Source organism: Dermochelys coriacea, chromosome 7, assembly GCF_009764565.3.
Source record: "Dermochelys coriacea isolate rDerCor1 chromosome 7, rDerCor1.pri.v4, whole genome shotgun sequence".
In the NCBI taxonomy this organism is placed as follows: domain Eukaryota; kingdom Metazoa; phylum Chordata; order Testudines; family Dermochelyidae; genus Dermochelys; species Dermochelys coriacea.
Window position 1 is genome coordinate 151,078 of NC_050074.1, and position 22,446 is coordinate 173,523.

At 46.0% G+C, this 22,446-nt stretch overlaps 1 protein-coding gene across 7 annotated transcripts in view; it reads left to right on the forward strand.

Moving 5' to 3' along the window:
- The window catches only part of PLXNB1 (plexin B1), a 200,622-nt gene that overhangs the window by 66,014 nt on the left and 112,162 nt on the right, over positions 1–22,446 (forward strand). For 5 of the 7 annotated variants that reach the window (XR_006282546.1, XM_038408344.2, XM_043518221.1 and 2 more), the window contains 2 exons: positions 4,184–5,327; positions 20,208–20,390. Coding sequence is in view for 6 of the 7 variants with exons in the window: in XM_038408344.2 (XP_038264272.1) it covers positions 4,185–5,327; positions 20,208–20,390 (1,326 nt within the window). In the remaining variant the exon portion in view is untranslated. Of the gene's footprint in view, positions 1–3,815; positions 3,891–4,183; positions 5,328–20,207; positions 20,391–22,446 lie in introns of all 7 variants that reach the window. The other 2 variants (XM_043518219.1, XM_043518223.1) reach the window with 2 other exon arrangements.

The window sequence follows — 22,446 nt, forward strand, 5'->3', positions numbered from 1 at the left end:
TTTGGAACCCCCCTTCAGGTAATTGAAGACTGCTATCAAATCCCCCCTCACTCTTCTCTTCTGCAGACTAAATAATCCCAGTCCCCTCAGCCTCTCCTCGTAAATCATGTGACCCAACCCCCTGATCATTTTTGTTGCCCTCCGCTGGATTCTCTCCAATTTGTCCACATCCTTTCGGTAATGGGGGGCCCAAAACATGATGCAATACTCCAGCTGTGGCTTCACCAGTGCCGAATAGAGGGGAATAATCACTTCCCTTCATCTGCTGGCAATGCTCCTACTAATGCAGCCCAATATGCCATTAGCTTTCTTGGCAACAAGGGCACACTGCTGACTCATATCCAGCTTCTCATCCACTGTAATCCCCAGGTCCTTTTCTGCAGAACTTCTGCTTAGCCAATCGGTCCCCAGCCTGTAGTGGTGCATGGGATTCTTCTGTCCTAAGTGCAGAACTCTGCACTTGTCCTTGTTGAATCGCATCAGATTTCTTTTGGACCCAATCCTCCAATTTGTCTAGGTCACGCTGGACCCTATCCCTATCCTCCAGCATATCTACCTCTCCCCTCAGTTTAGTGTCATCTGTGAACTTGCTGAGGGTGCAATCTATCCCATCGTCCAGATCATTAATAAAGATGTTGAACAAAACGGGCCCCAGGACCGACCCCTGGGGCAATGCGCTTGATATCAGCTGCCAACTAGACATCAAGCCGTTGATCACTACCCGTTGAGCCTGACCAATCTAGCCAGCTTTCTATCCACGTCATAGTCCATATGGAGGCCTAGGGGCTGGATATGCTGGCCCTTTCCGGGAGCAGCAGGGAGCCAGGGCAGACAGGGAGCCTACCTTAGCCCCGCTGTGCTCTGATTGGGAGCCACCTGAGGTAAGTGCTGTCCAGCCAGAGCCCGCACCCCAAACCCCCTGCCCCAGGTCGGAACCTCCTCCTGCACCCTAACTCCCTCCCAGGCCCCGCACCCCTGCCCCAGCCCTGAACCTCCTTCCACACCCATACTCCTTTCCAGAGCCTGCACCCTGAACCTCCTCCTGCACCCCGAACCCCTTTGCCCCAGCCCAGAGCCCCCTCCTGCACTCCAAACCTTCCCCAAGCCTCCCCCCACGGGGCTGTATGTGGCCCGTGACTCATTTTTTCTGTGGGTCAATGGTCCCTGATAGAAAAAAGGTTCCCCACCCCTGTTCTAAGAAATGAGGATTGCGTTACTGTGCAGTGCAGTCTCTCCAGAAGGCCTGTGATCACAATCAGCACTGAATAAAGTAGTCGTCTTTCTGAAAAGCAGCTAGGAGCCTTTGTTTCCAAAGGGTGCAACGAGAGAGGGGCACAGAGAATCAAACCCGGGCACAGTGTGATGCTCTGGCCTGGGTGGATTGTCCAGTGTCTTCAGACAGACTGGAGGGATCGGTCTCAGTTTTACGTTTTGATAACATTTGTCATGACAATTAAATATTATTGGAGTAAGATGCATTGGGGATGGGAAGGAGTGATCCTAATAGGGATATTCCAAAGGGCCTCAGGGAAATGAGTGCTGCTGATCTTTGAAGCTTCTCCCTGGGGTTCTGCTGGTACAGCTGAGCCAACTATGACCTTTCACACCTAGATGAATGGTTACCATAGCAATGGATGCAGAATAGTGTTAATCTGTGAATTGGTCAATAAGAGAGAAGCCTGACTTATTTTGTCCCCTTTATTGGACTAGTGCTGAGGCTCAATATTGATTGCTGCAGATGTTCTTTAATAGGATATGAATGGAGCTGGAGGAAATGTACGTTTTGTAATAAGGGAGGATTTGTAATAAGAACAATGCTGGTTCTTGGGAGCTTGTCAGGGTCTGTTTTGTAAAAAGCCCCAAACAGGCACTATCCATGTGAGATTTACAAGTGACATTGTTCTGAAATCTGAAATGCTACTATATGGGGTCAAAAATCTGGGGAAGAGAACTTGAATCTGGGATTGTAGGTGTGACAAGAGACGGAAGAAGTAGGATGCAAAAAACAATACGATTTCTCTGAACACTGACAGTTTTGCTTGATTCAAATGCAGAACAGTTTGATTCTATTAACTGAGATCCACCTATGCTGTTAAAAACCAAAAAAAATAAAAAACAGAAAAAAACAAAACAAAACAAAACAAAACTTTAATATATATTTCAGTCCTATAGTGTAGTCAGAAGTGAGCTGTATTTTTTTTCTAAATCGGGGGTCGGCAACCTACGGCACGCGTGCCAAATTTTAATGGCATGCAGCTGTCTGCTGGACCTGGGCAGACAGCAGCGTGCACTAAAAATCCAGCCCAGCTCGCTCTTTTCTGCCCACCACTCTCTCCTTGCAGGGCAGGCAAGCTTCCTCTTCCCCCAGCATGCTGGGTTCCTGCCCCTCCTTCTCTCCCTCCCTGTGGCCGATCAGCTGACGGCCCTTGGGAGGGGGAGAGATAAAAGCAGAGCCGCGGCATGTTCTCTGCTCCAGGGACCTTGGGGAAGGGGGTGGAATCAGGGCATATCCCCTCCAGCCCCCTGCTGTGAGCCGCTCAGGGCAGGGGGCTGGGAGCACCCACATGACCCCAGCCCACACCCCTTGCCCTCTGCCCTGACCCCTGAACCCTCCTCACACACCCCAGCCCTGACTCTGGCACTCCCCACACATACCCAGCCCCCCCATACCTCATGCCCTGATTCTTGCACCGCCCACATCTCCACTCCCACCCTGAGCACCAAATGGGAGCTCCAGGACACCCCCCCCATTCCCACCTGCACCCCTTGCACCAAATGAAAGCTGCCCAGGTAAGTGCTCCACACCCAAACTTCCTGCCCCAACCCTGAGCCCCCTCCCTCATTCTAGCTCCTGGCCAGACTCTGCACCCCAACCCCCAGCCTGCTCCTTCACCTCCAGCCCTGTGCTCAGTGCACTCCCACCCTCATCTCAGTGCAGAGAAAGAGAATGGGCTAGAACCAGGGAGAAGGTAGGTACCTACTCTATGTGGACAGGGCCGGGACTCCAGAACTGCAGCAGGCTGAGCGGAGCCGGCAGCCGGGATCTTTGCTGACAGAAGCTGGTGGACGGAACCCCAGACTGGCAGCGGGCTGAGCTGCTCAGCCCAGCCCACTGCCTGCCTGGGGTTCTGGCTGCCTGTCCTTTGCCAGTCGGGGTCCCGGCTACAGGCCCCGCTCAGCCCACTGCCGGCCTAGCTGAATGGAACTCCAGGCCGGCGACGGGCTGAGCAGGCCGGCAGCGTAAGATCAGCATTTTAATTTAATTTTAAATGAAGCTTCTTAAACATTTTGAAAACCTTGTTTATATATGACAGTAGTTTAGTTATATAATATATAAATTTATAGAGAGACCTTCTAAAAAAGTTAAAATGTATTATTGGCACGCGAAACCTTAATTAAAGTGAATAAATGATGATTCGGCACACCACTTCTAAAAGGTTGCCGGCCCTGTTCTAAACCATGATGTATTATCATCATGAAATATTGCTCTTGAGTAATACCCATAGTGTATTAGGTTCTCTCTAAACATATGGCCTCTGTCCTGGAGAACTCACAATACACAACCCTGCTAAAGCCTATGTCTGTAGTACAGTCCAGGAGCATGGTTAAACGAGGCTCACTCTGTCTGTACTGCAAGGACATATTGTGTTTTAGCTATTGTGTGGGGTTTCTGAGTTTGAACCAGCTCCCTGACATGCTGGTTTTTACAGTATAAATAGGACCTTCTGCCAGAGGTGGCCTTGTTGGGTCAGAGGATCTATGCTTTGGCCAGATTTCTCTTGAGGAAACATGAATATTGATTCCCTGTTTCTCAGATAACCAATCCAGGTTCTGGGCCTACAATGAAAGTCTTGGTAATGGGGATCTCCACCAACAAATGAAGTCAACTGGTAAAAGTACCCCAGGAATATCTGTAATATTCCAGCATCTCAACAATCTTATTTTACTCTGTGCTTGTCACCTTAATACCTTGGTGCACAAACAAAGCCATTGATGCTTCCATGGGCTTCCTGCTTTCGATATTCTTTAAGAATTTCTCATTTGTTGCTGTTTGGTCTCTAGATGTAGCCACTGTTCTCTTCACCCACCTCTTCTCATAATAAAAGTACAATGTTGAAAGACTCTGATATGTGTAAACCTTCACTCCTAGCTCCAGAGGGTAACAGCTTTCTCTCTCTTGCAGAATGTTTACCATGTCTCTGGGAACTTTCCTTCTTCCTGCTCTCTGTTTCCTGGGGGCAGTGATTCCAAGGGGACTGCAGTATGTCACCTTTTCACACAACACCACAAAATTCCTTCACCTGACTCTAGATTCTGAGTCTGGGACCCTTTATCTGGGGGCCACCAACTTTCTTTTCCAACTGACATCAGACCTGATGATGGAGAGCGCAGTTCAAACTGGGCCAGTTTTGGACAGCAAAGATTGTCTCCCTCCTGTCTCAAAGCTGGAATGTCCCCAGGCACACAACACTGACAATCACAACAAGTTGTTACTGGTGAACTCTGTGCAGGAGGAGCTCATTGTGTGTGGCAGCGTGCACCAGGGGATCTGTGAAAAAAGAAACCTCACATCCATTGACCACATTCTCTTCCGACCGGATAGCCCTGGAGACACTCAGTATGTGGCTGCAAATGACCCAGATATCACTACTGTGGGACTTGTAGGCCACTCAAAAGATGACATGCCCCTGCTGTTTGTGGGACGAGGGTATACCAGCAGAGGGGTTGGAGGGGGTATCCCTCCTATCACCACCCGAAATCTCAGGGCCCATGGGGGGGACATGCAAGGGGCAGACTCTCACTCCATTTTCTCCTATGAAGAAACGGCTAAGTTGGCTGTGGGTCGGCTCTCCGAGTATAACCACCATTTCATCAAATCCTTTACCCATCGCTCCAGTGTTTACTTCCTGTTTTATCGCCGGGATCTGAAGTCCCAGTCACGGGAGTACAAGACCTACATCTCACGAATCTGTCTGGATGACTCTCACTATTACTCCTATGTGGAATTACCATTACTCTGTAGGAGCAAAGAGAAAACATACAGCATACTGCAGGCTGCTTACGTCACCCAACCAGGCAGTGATCTGAGAAGAGGGAGATTCAGCACCCAAGGAGAAGTGCTATTCGCTGCCTTTTCTGCCTGGCAGGCTTCATCTGGCAAACTGAGTGAGGAGTCTGCACTCTGTGTCTATACAATGGAGGAAGTGGACCGCCTGACCACTCGGACCAGGGATGTTTGTTATACAAAGGATGGGAAATCAGAGGAGGGGATAGAAGTGGCATATATCGAATATGATGTCAGTTCCAACTGTGTCCAGCTGCCAGCGGTAAGTGGCTTTCCTGAGCCCGATTACTGTTTACACTGTCTGTTTTACATCGCCCTGGCAGTGTAAATAGGCTTAAAAATGAGTGTAACCAACTTTGCACCCTTTTTAAGGCTTCTTTACAGTGACAGAATGCTGTAAAGGTGCCTTTCTGTAAAGGAGAATCAGGACAGAAGAGTGTGTGTGTGTGTGTGTGTGTGTGTGTGTGTGTGGTGGTGGGTCTGTAGTGGCGATCTAATGCCATGCGGCGCTGTCTGCATTTCCAGTGTAAACCTCATTTTGCAAGGATTTATAATTAAATATGTTATGTGCTGAGTGCCATTCCCAGCTGTGGGTCCGTAGGAGCTAGTATTTTAAAGGACCCTGAAAGAACAGTGCATAGCTCCCACACTACCATTAGAATATGATGTGGGAACAATTTATGCTTTCCATTCAAACTCAGCCTCTCCTATCTTCCTACCTCCGCTTGTTGATATCCTCTGTTCTTCCATTCCCTCAGCAGGTTTACCAGCAGAGAGAACTGAAAGAAATGTGTGTCATCCTGCCATGTGGGATGCATATGGAGGGGCCAGCCTCCAGGATTGGATTCAACTTGTGGAAACATTGATTCTTGAACCGCGTAGTTACAGTGTCTTGAATTGTAGTTTTTAATAATTTTGCTGAATCTGTTCCGTAGGGTGGGGTATAGTTATGTGCCTGCCCCCTTGGATCTCAGGCAGATGTGAAGAACACAATATACATTACAGAGGTTTCATGTTAAAGAGAACAGGAACAAAGAGATAATTTAAACAAAAGCAAGTCTCTTTGGCAGCAGTTCTTTCTTTCACCATAAATCACTAGTCCTGGAAGATTTTGCGTTCGAAGAAAAGTTGTCCCCACAACCTAGCTCCTCTTTGTTTTGGATTCTGTAAGATGTGCATAATCCTCTTTACAGGCATCACTTACATTTCTGTGGCAACAGAAGAATGGGACAAATTCACTGCAGGAAAAAGGAATATGAGTTGATAGTATGAAATGGCTTGAGAACCCTGATTCCAATAGGTGTGCTAACTGTTTTTATTTGTACTGTAATATCATCAGTGCTCACAAGCTAAATAGGAGTTGACCTGCTCTGTTCTTGGAAGGGGGGTACTGCTAAAGAAAACCTAAATAGTGCAGGTTTCAGAGTAGCAGCCGTGTTAGTCTGTATTCGCAAAAAGAAAAGGAGTACTTGTGGCACCTTAGAGACTAACAAATTTATTAGAGCATAAGCTTTCGTGAGCTACAGCTCACTTCATCGGATGCATATCGAAAGCTTATGCTCTAATAAATTTGTTAGTCTCTAAGGTGCCACAAGTACTCCTTTTCTAAATAGTGCAGGAAGTGGTGTTGGGTCTCCTCTCTGAGACACTACTGGATTCAGTGCTTCAGCATGGTGCTTGAGATTACTTCTTTTTTTTTTTTTTTTTAAATCTGAGAACTAAAATCTGAGGCGTTGGCCACTTTTGGTTACTGAAATCGCCATGCCGGTTTTCAGTAGAGTGGGGTGTTAATTTACTGACTTCCTTTAAAGAATAGAACATAGTATGCAGTCATCTTCTAAGTGTGGTTTTACAAAGCATTCAAGAGGTACTGCAGACTTTAGGTCTCAGGAGTCATGTTTATGTGGTCCAAAAGCACTTTTGAGTGTACCATTTCTGCTGTAATTGTGGCAGAGTTTAGAAGTCTGGCAGGAGAGCTTAGGAGTGAAGGGGGAGGCTCAGAGCAGAGTGGGCCCAAAAGGAGGAAAAATATTTCTGAGCTGAGAAGCAGGGGACCCTGTAGAGTTCATGTAGAGATTCTTTGACCAGGTAACAAGCTTTGTGGATAGTGGGAAAGCGGTAAACATGGTATATCTTGATTTTAGTAAAGCTTTAGATACTGTCCTGCATGACCTTCTAAAAAACTAGGGAAATCCAACCTAGATGGAGCTACTATAAGGTGGGTGCAAAACTGGTTGGAAAACCATTCCCAGAGAGTAGTTATCAATGGTTCACAGTCATGGTGGAAGGGCATAACGAATGGGGTCCTGCAGGGATCAGTTCTGCGTCTGGTTCTGTTCAATATCTTCATCAATGATTTAGATAATGGCATACAAAGTACACTTATAAAGTTTGAGTATGACGCCAAGCTGGGAGAGGTTGCAAGTGCTTTGGAGGATAGGATTAAAATTGAAAATGATCTGGAAAAACTGGAGAAATGGTCTGAAGTAAATAGGATGAAATTCAATAATGACAAATGCAAAGTACTCAATTTAGGAAGGAACAATCAGATGCACACATACAAAATGGGAAATCATAGAATCATAGAATATCAGGGTTGGAAGGGACCCCAGAAGGTCATCTAGTCCAACCCCCTGCTCAAAGCAGGACCAAGTCCCAGTTAAATCATCCTAGCCAGGGCTTTGTCAAGCCTGACCTTAAAAACCTCTAAGGAAGGAGATTCTACCACCTCCCTAGGTAACGCATTCCAGTGTTTCACCACCCTCTTAGTGAAAAAGTTTTTCCTAATATCCAATCTAAACCTCCCCCATTGCAACTTGAGACCATTACTCCTCGTTCTGTCATCTGCTAATGAAATGACTGCCTAGGAAGGAGTATTGCAGAAAGGGATCTGGGAGTCATAGTGGATCACAAGCTAAATACGAGTCAATAGTGTAACACTGTTGCAAAAAAAGCGAACATCATTCTGGGATGTATTAGCAGGAGTATTGTAAGCAAGACATGAAGTAATTCTCCTCTACTCCACTCTGATTAGGCCTCAACTGGAGTATTATGTCTAGTCAGTGATGAGCTGCCAAAATCTATCCAACCCCCCCCTTGTCCCTTGACGCCCCTCCAGGACCCCTGCCCCATCCACCCCCCTCCCCTGTCCCCTGACTGCCCCCAGAACCGGGCAGGAGGGTCTCGTGGGCCACCTAAGAGCCAGAGGCACCTGCCGGGGGGTGAGGTGGGGAGTCCCGGTGGTACTTACCTGGGGCAGCTCCCAGGAAGCATCCGGCAGGTCCCTCCGGCTCCTAGGGGCGGGGGAGCATAGCTAGGGGGGCAGCGGGGGAGTGGCCACTCCCCCCACTGATCACATCAAAAGCGGCATCTTAGGCGCCGACTCCCTGGGTGCTCCGGAGCTGGAGCACCCATGGGGATAATTTGGTGGGTGCAGAGGCCCCACCGGCAGCTCCCCGCCCCGCGCTCGGCCCCAGCTCACCTCACCTCCGCTCCGCCTCCTCCCCTGAACGCAGTGCCTGGCTCTGCTTCGCGCCCCCTCCCCCCCAGCTTTCCACGAATCAGCTATTCGGCGGGAAACCGGGGAGGACTGAGAGGCAGGTGGCAGCTTCCCGCTCAGGCTGAGGGTGGTGGAGATGAGCTGGGGCGGGGAGCGGTCGTGTTACCTGCTGCGGCGCGGGAGGCCCTCCTTGCACTTCCCCCCGCCTGAGCTCACCTCCGCTCTGCCTCCCTGGGCCTGAGCGGGAAGCCGCTGCTTGCTTCTCAGCCTTCCCCGGCTTCCCGCGCGAACAGCTGATTCGCGGGAAGCCGGGTGGGGGCGGAGAAGCAGAGCGGGGCCACACATTCAGGGGAGGAGGCGGAGGCGAGGTGAGCTGAGGCCGGGGGTGGGGTGGGGAGCTTGCCGGTGGGTGCTCTGCACCCACCAAATTTTCCCCTTGGGTGCTCCAGGGCTGGAGCACCCGTGGAGTCAGTGCCTAAGGCGCCTCTTTTGGCCGGTTAAATTTAGAACAACCAGTTCTAAAAGGGCTTCTCAATTTAACAACCGGTTCTAGCGAACCGGTGCGAACTGGCTCCAGCTCACCACTGTGTCTAGTTCTGGGTGCCACCTTTCAGGAAAGATGTGGACAAATTGGAGAGAATCCAGAGAAGAGCAACAAAAATGATTAAAGGTCTAGAAAACATGATCTATGAGGGAAGATTGGAAAAATTGGGTTTGTTTTGTCTGGAAAAGAGAAGACTGAGAGGGGATATAACAGTTTTCAAGTACATAAAAGGTTGTTACAAGGAGGAGGAAGAAACATTGTTTTTCTTAAACTCTGAGGATAGGACAAGAAGCAATGGGCTAAAATTGCAGCATGTGGGGGTTTAGGTTGGACATTAGGAAAAACTTCCTAACTGTTAGGGTGATTAAGCACTGGAATAAATTGCATAGGGAGGTTGTGGAATCTCCATCATTGGAGATTTTTAAGAGCAGGTTAGACAAACATCTGTCATGAATGGTCTAGGCAATCAGTCCTGCCATGAGTGCAGGGGACTGGACTAGATGACTTCTCGAGGTCCCTTCCAGTTAGCTGATGATCTTAGAATCATAAATGTACCTGGCCCTCCTCCATGATTCCTGAAGTCACCTTCCCCTCTACTCCACAGCTACCCCTTTTGCACTTAGTTTATTAGGTAGAATAGAAAGCCTAACATAACAGATGGTCAAGACATGCACACGCCATGATCATCCATGGGGATTGAACCCCAGACCTACATGTTTTTATGCATTTTCAATACAATTTGCATGCTGAAGTTGTTGTAGTGCTGAACAGAATGAATGAAATCAAAGAGTGGAAATTTCAGAAGTGCTTGAGGGAGTTAGGTTACCAACTCTCACAGGCTGTTTTGAAAATCCTCCTTCCAAAACAAATAGCTCCTGATTGAACTGGATGGGAGAGGGATATCGAGGGGTCCAGTATTCCAAGGACCTTGCTGTATAATTCAGGTCTTATCTGCCACATAAGACATGGGATCTTATTAAGATTTATCCAATAGCATTTGAATTTCTCAGCAGACTTCATCCTCCACCATTCAGTGTGTGGACACGGTTGTCATTAAAAATTGTATCTAACAGCATGTAAGCTTCTGTGCCAGCTCCAGACTGCTTCATTCAGTGTATGAGTGGAAGCGGCTGTCAGTGAACATTTTATTCAGAGGGAGTTTTAACTCCTTCAATCTTAATGGCGGCAGCTCATGCATTATTTAGGAATAATGCTAATTAAATGTGTACTTTGTGTCTGCTTGTAAACTAGCTTCTGCAGAAGGTTTATGTTGGAAACCTTTTCCGAAGTTAGCATCTGACTGTATTTTCAGTATATGGGGACAGAAATATTAGACATTTCACAATCATTTCAATACATTCCCTTCAACTGGAAAAGCATTTACTCTGCTCTTTCTAAAGTATTCAGAAAAAGCAACTTCACCCTGAAAGTTTGTTGGAACATTCTGAAAACATACAGGCTTTTTAATTAGATTTCGGGTGAGAGTATGGAAAATAAGCCTTATAATTAAATACTGGTAGCAACCTTACCTATGCAGAGGCTATTGGTCACCATTAATTAAAAGCATGAACGAGGCTGCTGCAGGACTTGTAAGGGCTACTTAACTCTTGTGAATGCTGCACAGAATCAGGGACAGGACAATGAAGTACATGATATGCGTTGTGGGCTCAGTATTCTAACTTGATTGCATTGCAAGATGCTGCTGGCAGCAGGAAGGGAGGGAGAGAGGCACTGGGATCACACAGCTTGTGAGATCTCTGGCTTAAAGTATTCTCTGCTACATTTCTACTCACTGAAATCTTTTCACTGTATAAAGGGTTATGGCTGTAAAACTATCAGAATTGTTGTCCAGTGAATAAAAGAAGAGTCCCAATCTGTGGAGAGGAACAAATATTCATTGTGGCCCATTAGTTGGGGTTACATAGTTAATCCCACACATGGTCCCTGCAGTGCACTGATACTGATGGGAAGTTTTGTGCAAAGATCAACTCCTTATAAAAAAAAAAAAAAAAAAAAAAAAAGAAAAGGAGTACTTGTGGCACCTTAGAGACTAACAAATTTATTTGAGCATAAGCTTTCGTGAGCTACAGCTCACTTCATCGGATGCATTCAGTGGAAAATACAGTTCTTATATACTCCTTATAAAGTAACCAGACTTTGTTAGAAAAGTTGCTGTTGCATTCACCAACACGCAGAGGGAATGATGATGCTGGGCACTTTTGGGCACAGCTGTTCCTTCCTTTTGGCTATTTACATGAATTACCTGTTTTAAGTTTTTGGTAAAAGTTAGTCATCATTAGGGTTCAGTGTCAATGCTCAGTTAAGATAAATGGAATAGTTCACACATTTTGTAGAGCTGTTGGTTTAGGATGTATAAGACAATAGCATCAGGATCCCATTCAAAAGGCTCTTCACAGCTGTAAAGGTTTGAAACTTTTTTTAAATGGAAATTTAGATGTGGCACAATCTCAGTCTGCCATAAGACAGCGTAAACGTATTTTGTGGCTAGGAGCGTGACATCCCAGCCATACACACTTAAATGCCTAACATATATGGTGAAAAAGTTTCTGGCTGCAGTTTTTAAAACTGCCTAATAATTGGGCAACCTGATAAATAAAAAAGCAATAAGTTGCCAGGCCTAGATGGTACACATACAAGAGTTCAGAAGGAGCTTGAGAATGAAGTAGCTGAGCTGCTACCAGAAATATGCAATCTCTGATTAAAAAGGTACTACACTTTGGGATTAGATGATAGCAAATATTGTACCTACTTTTTAAAAAAAGCTCTAGATGTGAGTTGGGGAATTACAGACCAATAAGCTTTGCACCTATACATGGTAAATTGTTTGAAATAGTAATTAAAAATGGAATAATACCACAGCTGGAAGATCATGATATGATAGGGTCTAATCAACACTGTTTTTGCAGTGGAAAATCATGTCTGTCTTATATATCACAATTGTTTGAATGTGTCAAAGTAGTGGGTAAAGGAGAAGTATTTCACAGAATTGATTTAGACTTTCAAAAGGCCTTTCATAGGGGCCCTCTTTAGAGGCTACGAAAGAAGTTAAGTTGTCAGAGATGAGTAACAAAGTATTGTCCTTGATCAAAAACTAGGTTAAAGATAGGTAAGAGTAGAAGTAAATGGTGAATTTTCATAATGGCAGAAGGTTAACAGTGGGATGCCTTAAGGTTCAGTACTAGGTCTGGTCTTTATTTCTCATATTTATTAATGACCTGGAAAGGGTGTGAGTTGTGTGGTGGCAAAATCTGTAGATGCCACAAAATTATTTACATTAGTTAAATCTGGAGAAGATTGTTGAGCACTTCAGAGGATCCTGATCAAGCTAGGTGAATGAGCAACATGATGAGGCAAATTAAACTCAGTGTTGGTAAATGCAGAGTAATACACATTGGAGAGAGAATTTTGAATTACTCTTAGACGTCACAGGGTTCTAAATTAATGGTATTGACTTGGGGAAAGGACCTAGGTGTCATCAATGAAGACGTCTGCTCCATGTATTGCTGCAGTTAAAAAAAAATGTTTAGGATGCATAAGGAATGGATGGAGAATAATATGAAGAATATCATAATGCCTTCATATAAAGCGATGGGTTATCCTCAGCTGGAATCCTGTGTGCAGTATAGTTCACCCAATCTCACAAAGGATATTGCAGAATTAGAGGAATTCAGAGAAGGACGATAAGAATGATTAGGGACATGGAAAAAACGCTTAGAAAAGAGATTGAAAAGTTTGGGTTTGTGTAGAGGAAAAAAGAGGGAGGCATACTAAAATAAACAAAAATGGTAATCCTAGAGAGAGGGTAAATTGGTAGCTTCTATTCTCTGTTTTATATACAAGAAAAGGGAATATTCAATAAGATTGAAATGTGTGACATTAAAACAGATAAAAGTTTTTCCATAGGCACTGGTTTTTACTTTTTCCCCAGGGGTGCTCTGCCCCCAGACCCTGCCCTCACTCCGCCCTTTTCCCTCAGGACCCCGCCCTCGCTCCACCTCTTTCCACCCCCTCCCTGAGGCCCCTGCCCTCTCACTGCTCTCTGCCCTCCCCCAAGCTGCCATACAGCTGTTTGGCGGTGCCCCAGATTGGCTGATCAGCGACCCTACCGATCAGCTGTAGCTGGTGGGCGCTGAACAGCCGCTATATTTTTTCCATCCGTGCACCAGCTACAGAGCACTCATGGCATCGGAGCCTAAGAGTTTTTCTCACAAGGCATAATTAGATTGTGGAACTCACTGCTGCACAGTATTATTGAGGCCAAGTATTTAGCAAGATTCAAAGTGTGATTGACTTATGGAGGCACTGGTTGTGACTCCATATTTAAGACTGAGTTCCGTTGTGCACTTAAAGCAGGGATTCCCAACCTCTTGGTTTGTTTGTTTGAAAAATACAGCATATCCTACCCACAGTTACTGCACTTGTTCTAAGGTCTTTATGGCTTATTATGACAAGGTGTAATCTGTTAACTGCCCCAGCTGCTTTCCCTCCTGTGGTCCCCCCCCATAACTGGAAGGGTGTTGAAGGGCCACTTCACCTTGAATGGTCCCTTGAAATAGATGTTAATTACTTATGCTAAACAATCTATTCCACCTTGTATTTAGTTGTGACACGTTTCCCAGACCCGAGGAAGAACTCTGTTGCACCTGAAAGCTTGTCTCTCTCACCATAAGTGGGTCCAATAAAAGAGATTCTCTCTCTCTCTCCCACCTTCCCTCTCTTAACCTAGGAAATTCAGTTAATTCAGTTACACCTAAAAGAAACATGAACAAGATAAGGTAAATAGTGCACAGTTATGGCACTCAAACACTCTTCACTCTGTCCCCTGCAGTGATGCCATGAGGGGAGAAGTGGAAAACAATCAAACATATCTAGAAACATCAGTTTGGTCAAATCTGGGAGCGCTAAAGTAGCCATAGCCCTCTGACTATTGCTTGGAATCTCTGCAGGGTGGAGTGAGGGCTTGGGGTCCATAGCTGGGCATTGCTTACCTCAGGGGTTCCCGGACTGTGGCCCAAAGATGGGCTGCAACACAGTCCTACTTGGTCTGCTGGCGCAACAGTTTGTGGAGTTTGAGGGGGACATAAGGGATGTTGCTCCCCCAAACTGTATAAGTTGATGGTGGGGGCACAATTTAAAGGTTCAGTTGCCCCCTGAACAGCTTGAGTCATGGCCTCCCCCCCAGGCAGGCGACCTCCCCCCCAGGCAGGCCCCCCCCCACAGCGCCGCCATGTCCGACCGGGAAGCGGATGGTGATGAGTCCTATGCTGGGAGCTGGCCGCCAGTCCCCTCGACTGGTGGAGTGGTGGCTGGGGATCGCCCACACCCAGCACCCCAGGCAGGCAGCAGAGGGCAAAGCTGAGCTGGTGTGTGGATGGCAAGGAGAAGAGACCAGTCCTGAGAGGCAGCGGCTCCCAGGGTGGCTAGAGGAGGCTGGAGGGTTCACAGCTGTTTCCACTCCTGAGCTGCCACAGCCTGAGATTTGTGGCTGTGGGAGCATCAGCCCTGCGGCCCCCCAGGACTAGGGCTTGAAGGTGCTGCTCTGTTTCTGCCTGGACAATGCTGTGATCGGGATCGTAACAGGGAATGGTTGGGCCTGGCCTGAATCCCTGCCTGGCCCCCGGCACTGGCAACCCCCAAACCCTCCCTTCCTTCCTTCCAAGGCAGGGGGTGCCTGTGAGGTGCATTAAGGTGCTGGGTGGGTGACTGTGGCTGGGCTGCCAGGTGACGTGCTCAAGGCACTTAGCGGGCTGCTGAGGCGGAAGGTGTTGGCGGGGGCTGGCTGTGGCACCGGGCTGGCTGTGGCACCTGCCTGGCCTCTTTGCCCTCTTGCTGGCTCTGGTCCCTGCTGAGGTGAGGCGCCATGCACGCCCCATGGTGCACTTTCCCCTGATGGACCTGTGGTGGCCCCAGGAGGCCAGGCTGTGTGCTCGGCAGCTCCTTGCCTGATTTCCCATTTGATCAGCCTAATGGGAGGATAGCTTGTCTGCCTGGTGGGCGAGGTGGGAGGAGGCACTATCAACTGAATAGGTTGATGTAATAATTAAAAAGGATGCTTTTCCTCAAGAAGTGTTGATAGTGGGCAGCAGTGCCTACTGCAGCTGCACAGGTGGGCATCAGGGGAAAAAAGTCTGGAAACCCCTTGCTTACCTCACACTGTTTGGATTGAAGTGTAACTTTCACTTTGGATTTCCTGGGCTTGTAACTCTTGGTTCTGAGGTAACCATGCCATCCCTGTAATGGGCTCACCCTAAGTTTTTCCACCACAACCCCAGCTGGGAATAAAATAATTAAAAGGGAGAAGCAGTGACTTCCCTGGGCCAGAGAGAGCTAGAGTGAAGCTCCTGACATGTAGGCCTGTGCTTAGCTCGGTAGGCCCCAATCCGTTGTCTCTTGTGTGTTTAGGAGTGGACCCAGAGGGGTTTGGCTCTGCTCATCTGGGAGTTTCCCACGCCTGCTCCAGGGAGGCAGCTTTGAGCCCTGTCCCAGCATGAGGCCTCTGGGTGTTGCCTCAGTAGAAATCCAACATTCCTTAATCCCATCCAAGTCCCTGGCGGCTGCACTAGGACCCAGGTGTGTGGGAGCAGGAGGAGGAAGTTGGGCTGGAACCCACCTGCCCTTTGCCTGGCAGCCTGAGGCAAAGGGCAGAGCTGGGATTGTGTGCAGTGTGGCACAGACCAGAGCACTGAGCTGAGTTCAGCCAGCTGGGATCCCAGGGCTGGGCTGGCTATGCCAACCCCCTCTGCACGGTACCTGGCTGGGGCTGTGTGGGAAGTCCTGAGTCAGGTGCCGTTGTTGTGGGGGCTACTCCCTGGAGGACCCCAGGACCTGGGAGCCATTTCTGCAGCCTTAAAATACTGTATGGGAGCATTCTTTTGGGGTTTCTTGTTTAGTGTCCATATATGAAACCTCATAGTGTAAAAAAACAAACTAATGAAATTCCCAAACGCTGCCCCACCCCCCAAAAACCCCTAAGTTACAAAGGAGTTATGGTTGAGATCATCTATCAGTAAGTTAATGGTTAAACATATTATAGGATTGTTGTAATTAAATTCTTTAATTGCCTTTCCACCAATGCTAGGAACTTGAATAACAAACAAGAATTGGAATTGCTCTTTTATTAGCATAAATTTGATCTAGGTGATATTACTGAAGCCTGGTAGGGTGATTTGCCTGATTGGAATGTTAAAATGTTATACTCCTATTTAGGAAGGATCAAGTGGGCAAAAGGAGAGGGGGAGTGGCACTCCATGCCAAAAATGGCAATACTTGTTTGAGTCACTGACAACTTGAAAGAAAATATCTTGAATGCTTATGGATCTCTGTCTTAACAGGTAAACCACAAGATGAAGTACTAGTGTGTGTCAGCTACATAGCATGAAATCACCTTAGGGAACAGGATTGTTCCTTAAACACATGTATAATAGGAAAAAAAACTGCATGATTGTGGGGGACTTCAGTCTGAGTGACATATACTGGAGGTCTCATGCTGCCATTACTGAAATATCCTCAGAATTTCTAAATATTAGATGACAATTTCCTAACACAAAAAGAAAAGGAGGACTTGTGGCACCTTAGAGACTAACAAATTTATTTGAGCATAAGCTTTCGTGAGCTACAGCTCACTTGATCAGATGCATTCAGTGGAAAATGCAAAGTTTGCATCCGACATAGTGAATTTTGTATTAGACCTAGTACTGACAGATTGTGATACTTCCGAGTCTGAGACTGCTTAAGTCTGATGAGTCAGCCCTGAGCCAGAGAGTGTGATGAGTCATCAGAGGCAATCACCTGCAAGTTTTGTGATAGGCCCTACACCATTCAACCAGGGTTCAGCCAAGCACAGGCGAGGACCCATCATCCCAAGGCAGGTAAGCAGTCTCTCTGGTCTGCTCAATGTTATCTGACTGGGAGTATTCCCATTGCCCGTAGTTTCAACAGACTGCTCATGCCTCAACTGGCTGCCAGGCTACTCTGACACACATGAAGAATTGATCACAAAATTAAAAATCAGTGGTAACTTAGGTGCAGGTGATCATGACTTGATCACATGTGCTAGATGCAAACAAAATAAAGTCTAAAGAAGTAATATAAAATAAACTTGCTGCTTTAAAAGGGCTAATTTCACAAAAGGTGAAAACAATTATGAGCCAAATCAGTGGCAGAAAAAAGTGAATGATAATTGGTAAGTGTTTAAGAAGACTTTACTAGATGGCCAAAAAGCTGCACTCAGGAAAAGTCATATTGGTTAAAAAGTCAACCTGGCATAGAGGGGATGTGAAGATAGAGAGAGAGAGAGAGAGAGAGAGATAAATAAATTGAAGGAAAGGGAAGTTGATAGTAACGAATATAAATCAGAAGCTAGGAACTGTAAAAAGTTGATAAGGGAAGCAAAGGAACACAAAGAAACATCTATGGCCAGCAGAGTTATGGACAAAAAGGAGGGGTTTTTAAAGTATATTAGGAATGGAAAGAATCCTAACAATGACATTGGTCTATTAGATGGAAATGGTAGAATTGTCAATAATATAGAAAAGGCAGAAGTTGTCAATAAATATTTCTATTCTATATTTGCGGGGGAAACAGATGATGTCATGTCATATATGATGACACACTTTCCATTCCACTGGTAGCTCTTGAGGCTGTTAACTAGCAGCTATTAAAGTTAGACATTGTTAAATCAACTAGTCCAGATAACTTGCCTCCAAGAGTTTTAAAAGAACTGTTTGAGAGGCTTGCTGGCCCATTAATTTTCAATAAGTTTTGGAACATTTGGGAGGTTTCTGAAGACTGGCAGAAAACTAATGTTGCACTAATATTGAAAAAGGGTAAACAGGATGGCCCAGACAGTTGTAGACCTGTCAGCCTGAAATCGATCCTGGGCAAGTTAACAGAATGGCTGATATGAGACTTCTTTAATAAAGAATTAAATCACAGTAATGTAATTAATGCCAAACTTGGGTTAATGGAAAATAGATCCTGTTAAACTAACTTGATATCTTTTTATGATGAGATTCTTAGTTTGGTTGATAAAGGTAATAGTGTAGATGTAATATACTGAGACTTCTGCAAGTCATTTGAATGGGTAATGCACAACATTTTGATTAAAAACTAGAATGCTGCAAAATTAATATGACACTTTAAATGGATTAAAAACTGGCTGACAGGTCTCAAAATAGAATTGTAAATGGGGAGTTATCATTGAGCAGGTGTGTTTCTAATGGGGCCCTACAGGAATCAGTTCTTGGCCCTAACACTATTTAACATTTTTATCAATTATCTGAAGAAAACTTAAAATAATCACTAATAAAGTTTTCAGATGACACAGAAATTGAGGGAGTGATAAATAATGAAGAGGACAGGTCACTGATAAAAGCAATCTGTATCTCTTGGTAAACTGAGCACAAGACAGCAACATGTATTTAAATATGGCCAAATGTAAATGTATACATCAGGGAATAAAAATTTAGGCCACGATGGGGGACCCTATCCTGGGCAGCAGTAACTCTGAAAAAGACATTGGGCGGGGGGGTCATGGTGGATAATCTGCTGTCCATAAGCTCCCAGTGCAATGCTGTGATTGAAAAGGCTAATGTGATCCTTGGATACATAAATAGGGGAATCTTGAGTAGGAGTAGGGAGTTTTATTACCTCTGTCCTTGTCATGAGTGCAACAACTGCTGGAATACTGTGTCTAGTTCTGGTGTCCACAGTTCAAGAAAGATGTTGGTAAATCGGAGAGGGTTCATGAAAGAGCCATAAGAATGATTAAAAGATTGGAGAATACGCCTTGTACTGATGGATTCAAGAAGCTCAGTCTGTTTAGCGTAACAAAGAGAAGGTTAAGGAGTTGACTTGTTCTCTGTGTAGGTACTTATGAACTGTGATCAAATATTTAACAATAGACTCTTCACAAGGGTATAACAATAATAATAATAAGGGTAATTAACTACTGGAGCAATTTACCAAGGGTTGAGGTTGATTCTCCAACACTGGCAACTTTTAAATTAACGTTTCTAAAACATATGGTCTAGTTCAAACAGGAGTTATTCTGGAGAAGTTCTATGGCCTGAGTTATACAGGAGGTCAGACTAGATTATCACAGTGGTCCTTTCTGGCTTTGGAATCCATTAATATCTCAAAACAAAGTGTTACAAACTCAGGGAGTTCAGAGTTAAGGTTACAGTTAGGTCTGGACTATACTTAAAATTTAGATCAATTTAGCTGCATCGCTAAGGTTGTGAAAAATTCACACCCTTGAGTGAAGTACCTGTGCTGACCTAACCCCCAATATAGATGCAACTAGGTAAATGAAAGAATGCTTTCATTGACCTAGCTACCATCACTTGGGGAGATGGAGTTCCTACACCAATGTAAAAGTCACTTCCATTGATGTAGTCTGCATTATGCCAGTATAGCTACCGTGCCATAGTTTTGCCAGTATAGTCCCCGTAGCGTAGACTTAAAATGTAATCTAAACAGGGAAAATAAGTAACGTACAATTAGAGCATTCAAACAATCTTCACTCTGCCTTGCAGTTATTCCAAGAGGGGAAGCATGTATGAAAAAAGTCTTCAAGAAAATCAGTTTAATGTAAACTCACCTGAAAGATGATAGCACAGCATCCCCTGGAAACACACTGAGGTAGTGTTTCAGAAGTGACTCAGTAAAAACATCCCTCTGCTGAATTTCCGCACCTATGTTTGTGTCTCAAGTATTTACCTAAGCCAGAGATCTGAGTACTAGGAGACCTAGATTCTTCTGAAAAGGAATAAAGTGCTTGGGGCCACCCAGTATCTGTTGAGGGGGAGTGATGTCTGCACTTGACCTCAAGCTGTCACTGACTCACAGTCAGGTCTTGGGTTTATCCCTTAACCTCTCTGTGCCTCACCTTCCTTTGTAAAGTGGGGATAATATTATCTGCCTACAAGGGGATTTAAGGCTCAATTAATTTACATTTGGGATGCACAGTGAGATACCTGGGTGGAAGGGGATAGGGAGGGCAAGGGAGTAATACATGTTAAAGATCCTGGTTTCCTTTTTGGAATGGTCTCTCCTTTCTTCTTTCTTGCCCCACAAAGGACACTTTGGACGCATACCCCTGCGGCTCGGACCACACCCCCAGTCCCATGGCCAGTCGGGTGCCTCTTGAAACAGCCCCCACCCTGGAGAAGCCGGAGGCCCGTCTGACTGCTGTGGCCGTGAATGTGGAAGATGGCCACACCATTGCTTTTCTGGGGGACAGCAGAGGCCAGTTACACAAGGTAGGAGTTGGCTTGGACTGGCAGCATGAAGTAAAGGCGTTACTGATGAGGGTCAGGCATGGAGTGGTGCAACTGAGGTGCTCCTATTGCATGCTGGAGTCCTAAAAACAGAAGTGTCAGAACCCCAGAGGTGGTGGAAGCTCACTTTGAATGGGGGTGGAGCTGAGGTACATACCTGGGGGAGGGCAGTGCGATGTCCTAGGAGGGCGCACAGGAGCAAAGGGAGCTAGAGGTAGTTGTCGGGAGGTGAGAGGGGGAGCTGGGGGAAGCCCAGAGGAGTTGGGGTGACTCCCTGCAGAGCCCATCCCACCCCTTCCTTCTCCCTATGTTTGCCTAACTGAGGGCTCTGTTGTCTGGACGGCTTTTCTACCTAGCTCCCAACCTCGCCCAGCTCCAGTTCTGCCCTGGACTTCCGGTGGATCTGGCCCCTGAGCTCACTTGCTGGTCCAGCTGTTATGCTTATAAAAAGCACCCGGGATCTTTTTCAGGGGAAAAGGCAATATGCTGCATTTATTGGAAATGCAACAATTAGCATATGCATTCAATCTCACACATGTGCACACTGTCCCGTCAGTTGATGTTATAGTTACCAGTCCAGAGTCTGGATCAATCTAGTGTCCAGCTAGGTTGATCATGGATAGAGAGGAGCCAGGTTCTGTCGGTCGCGACACAATGCTCCAGGGAATTCTTGGCAGGACGAACCAAAGTTTCATGGCAAAGCAACCTGTTTATAGTGTGATTTTCCTTTATTGGGACCAATGAGTTTTGCACAGTCATGCTCTAATCAGTTGCCGTTTGACGAGAGCTCGTTTTCTTCTTATCCTTTATCTTGTTCTTTCATCAGTCTCTCAGGGAGTTACCCCATGCTGATTTTGATCACAGCTATCTTGTCCCCGTTGATGGGTGCCTGCCACATCTTTTAGAGTTGTCAATCTGCCCTCCTCTGACATCTCAGTAGGGCGTGTTGCAATCTCCTGGTGCTTTTACGTCCATCCTCGATTCCTCTATAGAACATCTGGTCTGGTGATGGCCTTCACGCTTGTTTCCTAACAAACACATTCCTCATTCACACACACAAAACAGGATTGCTTTACACAAAGCATTTGAACAGGAACATCAAATTTTAATGCAGGAGAAAACAATCATTACATTCTTTTACTTATTTCAAAATGCTAAATTTACAACAAAATGGTGACCCTAAAGGTCTGTCACTGCCTTGAAATTAGCTTCAGACACAAGATTCTGGCTGATGCATCTTTACCAGTGTCACACTAGGCCATTCCTTTCTGCTTTCAGAAAGGGTGGCTGGCAGGATATGGTCAAATCATACATCAATACATTTAATGCATGCTACATTATTATTCTTTATCCTTCTAAATTATACAAAATATAAACATAAAATCCTACTACTACACAGCTTCGGCATCCCAGGTTCCCTCTGTGCTGACCCACCTCTGAGTGTCCCCGACGGGGCCCAGCACCTCCTGGCTTGGAGGACCCTTTGCATCTAGGGAGGGGAGGGAACCCCCTGGCCCAGGACTGGAGCCCTCTACCAGCACTGGAATTGGGGTCCCACTCAGCCCCTGCACGGAGGCTGGGAAGTGGTTAGAATTGGCAGAAGTTGCAGAATGCTGTTCCCATTCCCCAAAAGAGTGCTGGAAGTGTATTCCAGAGCACTCTGGCAGGACTGGAACACTGTCCTATTGTATGCCCATTGTTTCTTTCTCTCTGGGAGGAAGGATGCACTTGTGGTACATATCTAGGAGTTGGGCTCTGGCTTTGGTTCCCAGATTTTCCACTGACTCCATAGATGTCTTAATTGAGAGCATGCTGAGTTTGAGAACAAGCCATCAGATGGTGCTGCTATTCAGCAGAGACTTACTTCTCGGGACTAATGAATGGGCAAGACAGAATTTGTTTCAGATCTTAGTAATAACAGATTGTGGCATGTGAGTGACAAACATCACAGGGAGGCAGGACAATTCAGTGTCGTCTTGGAGGCTTGTCACAATAATTGATATGAGTGACTAAACTGTTCTACTTTGGGAATTATGAT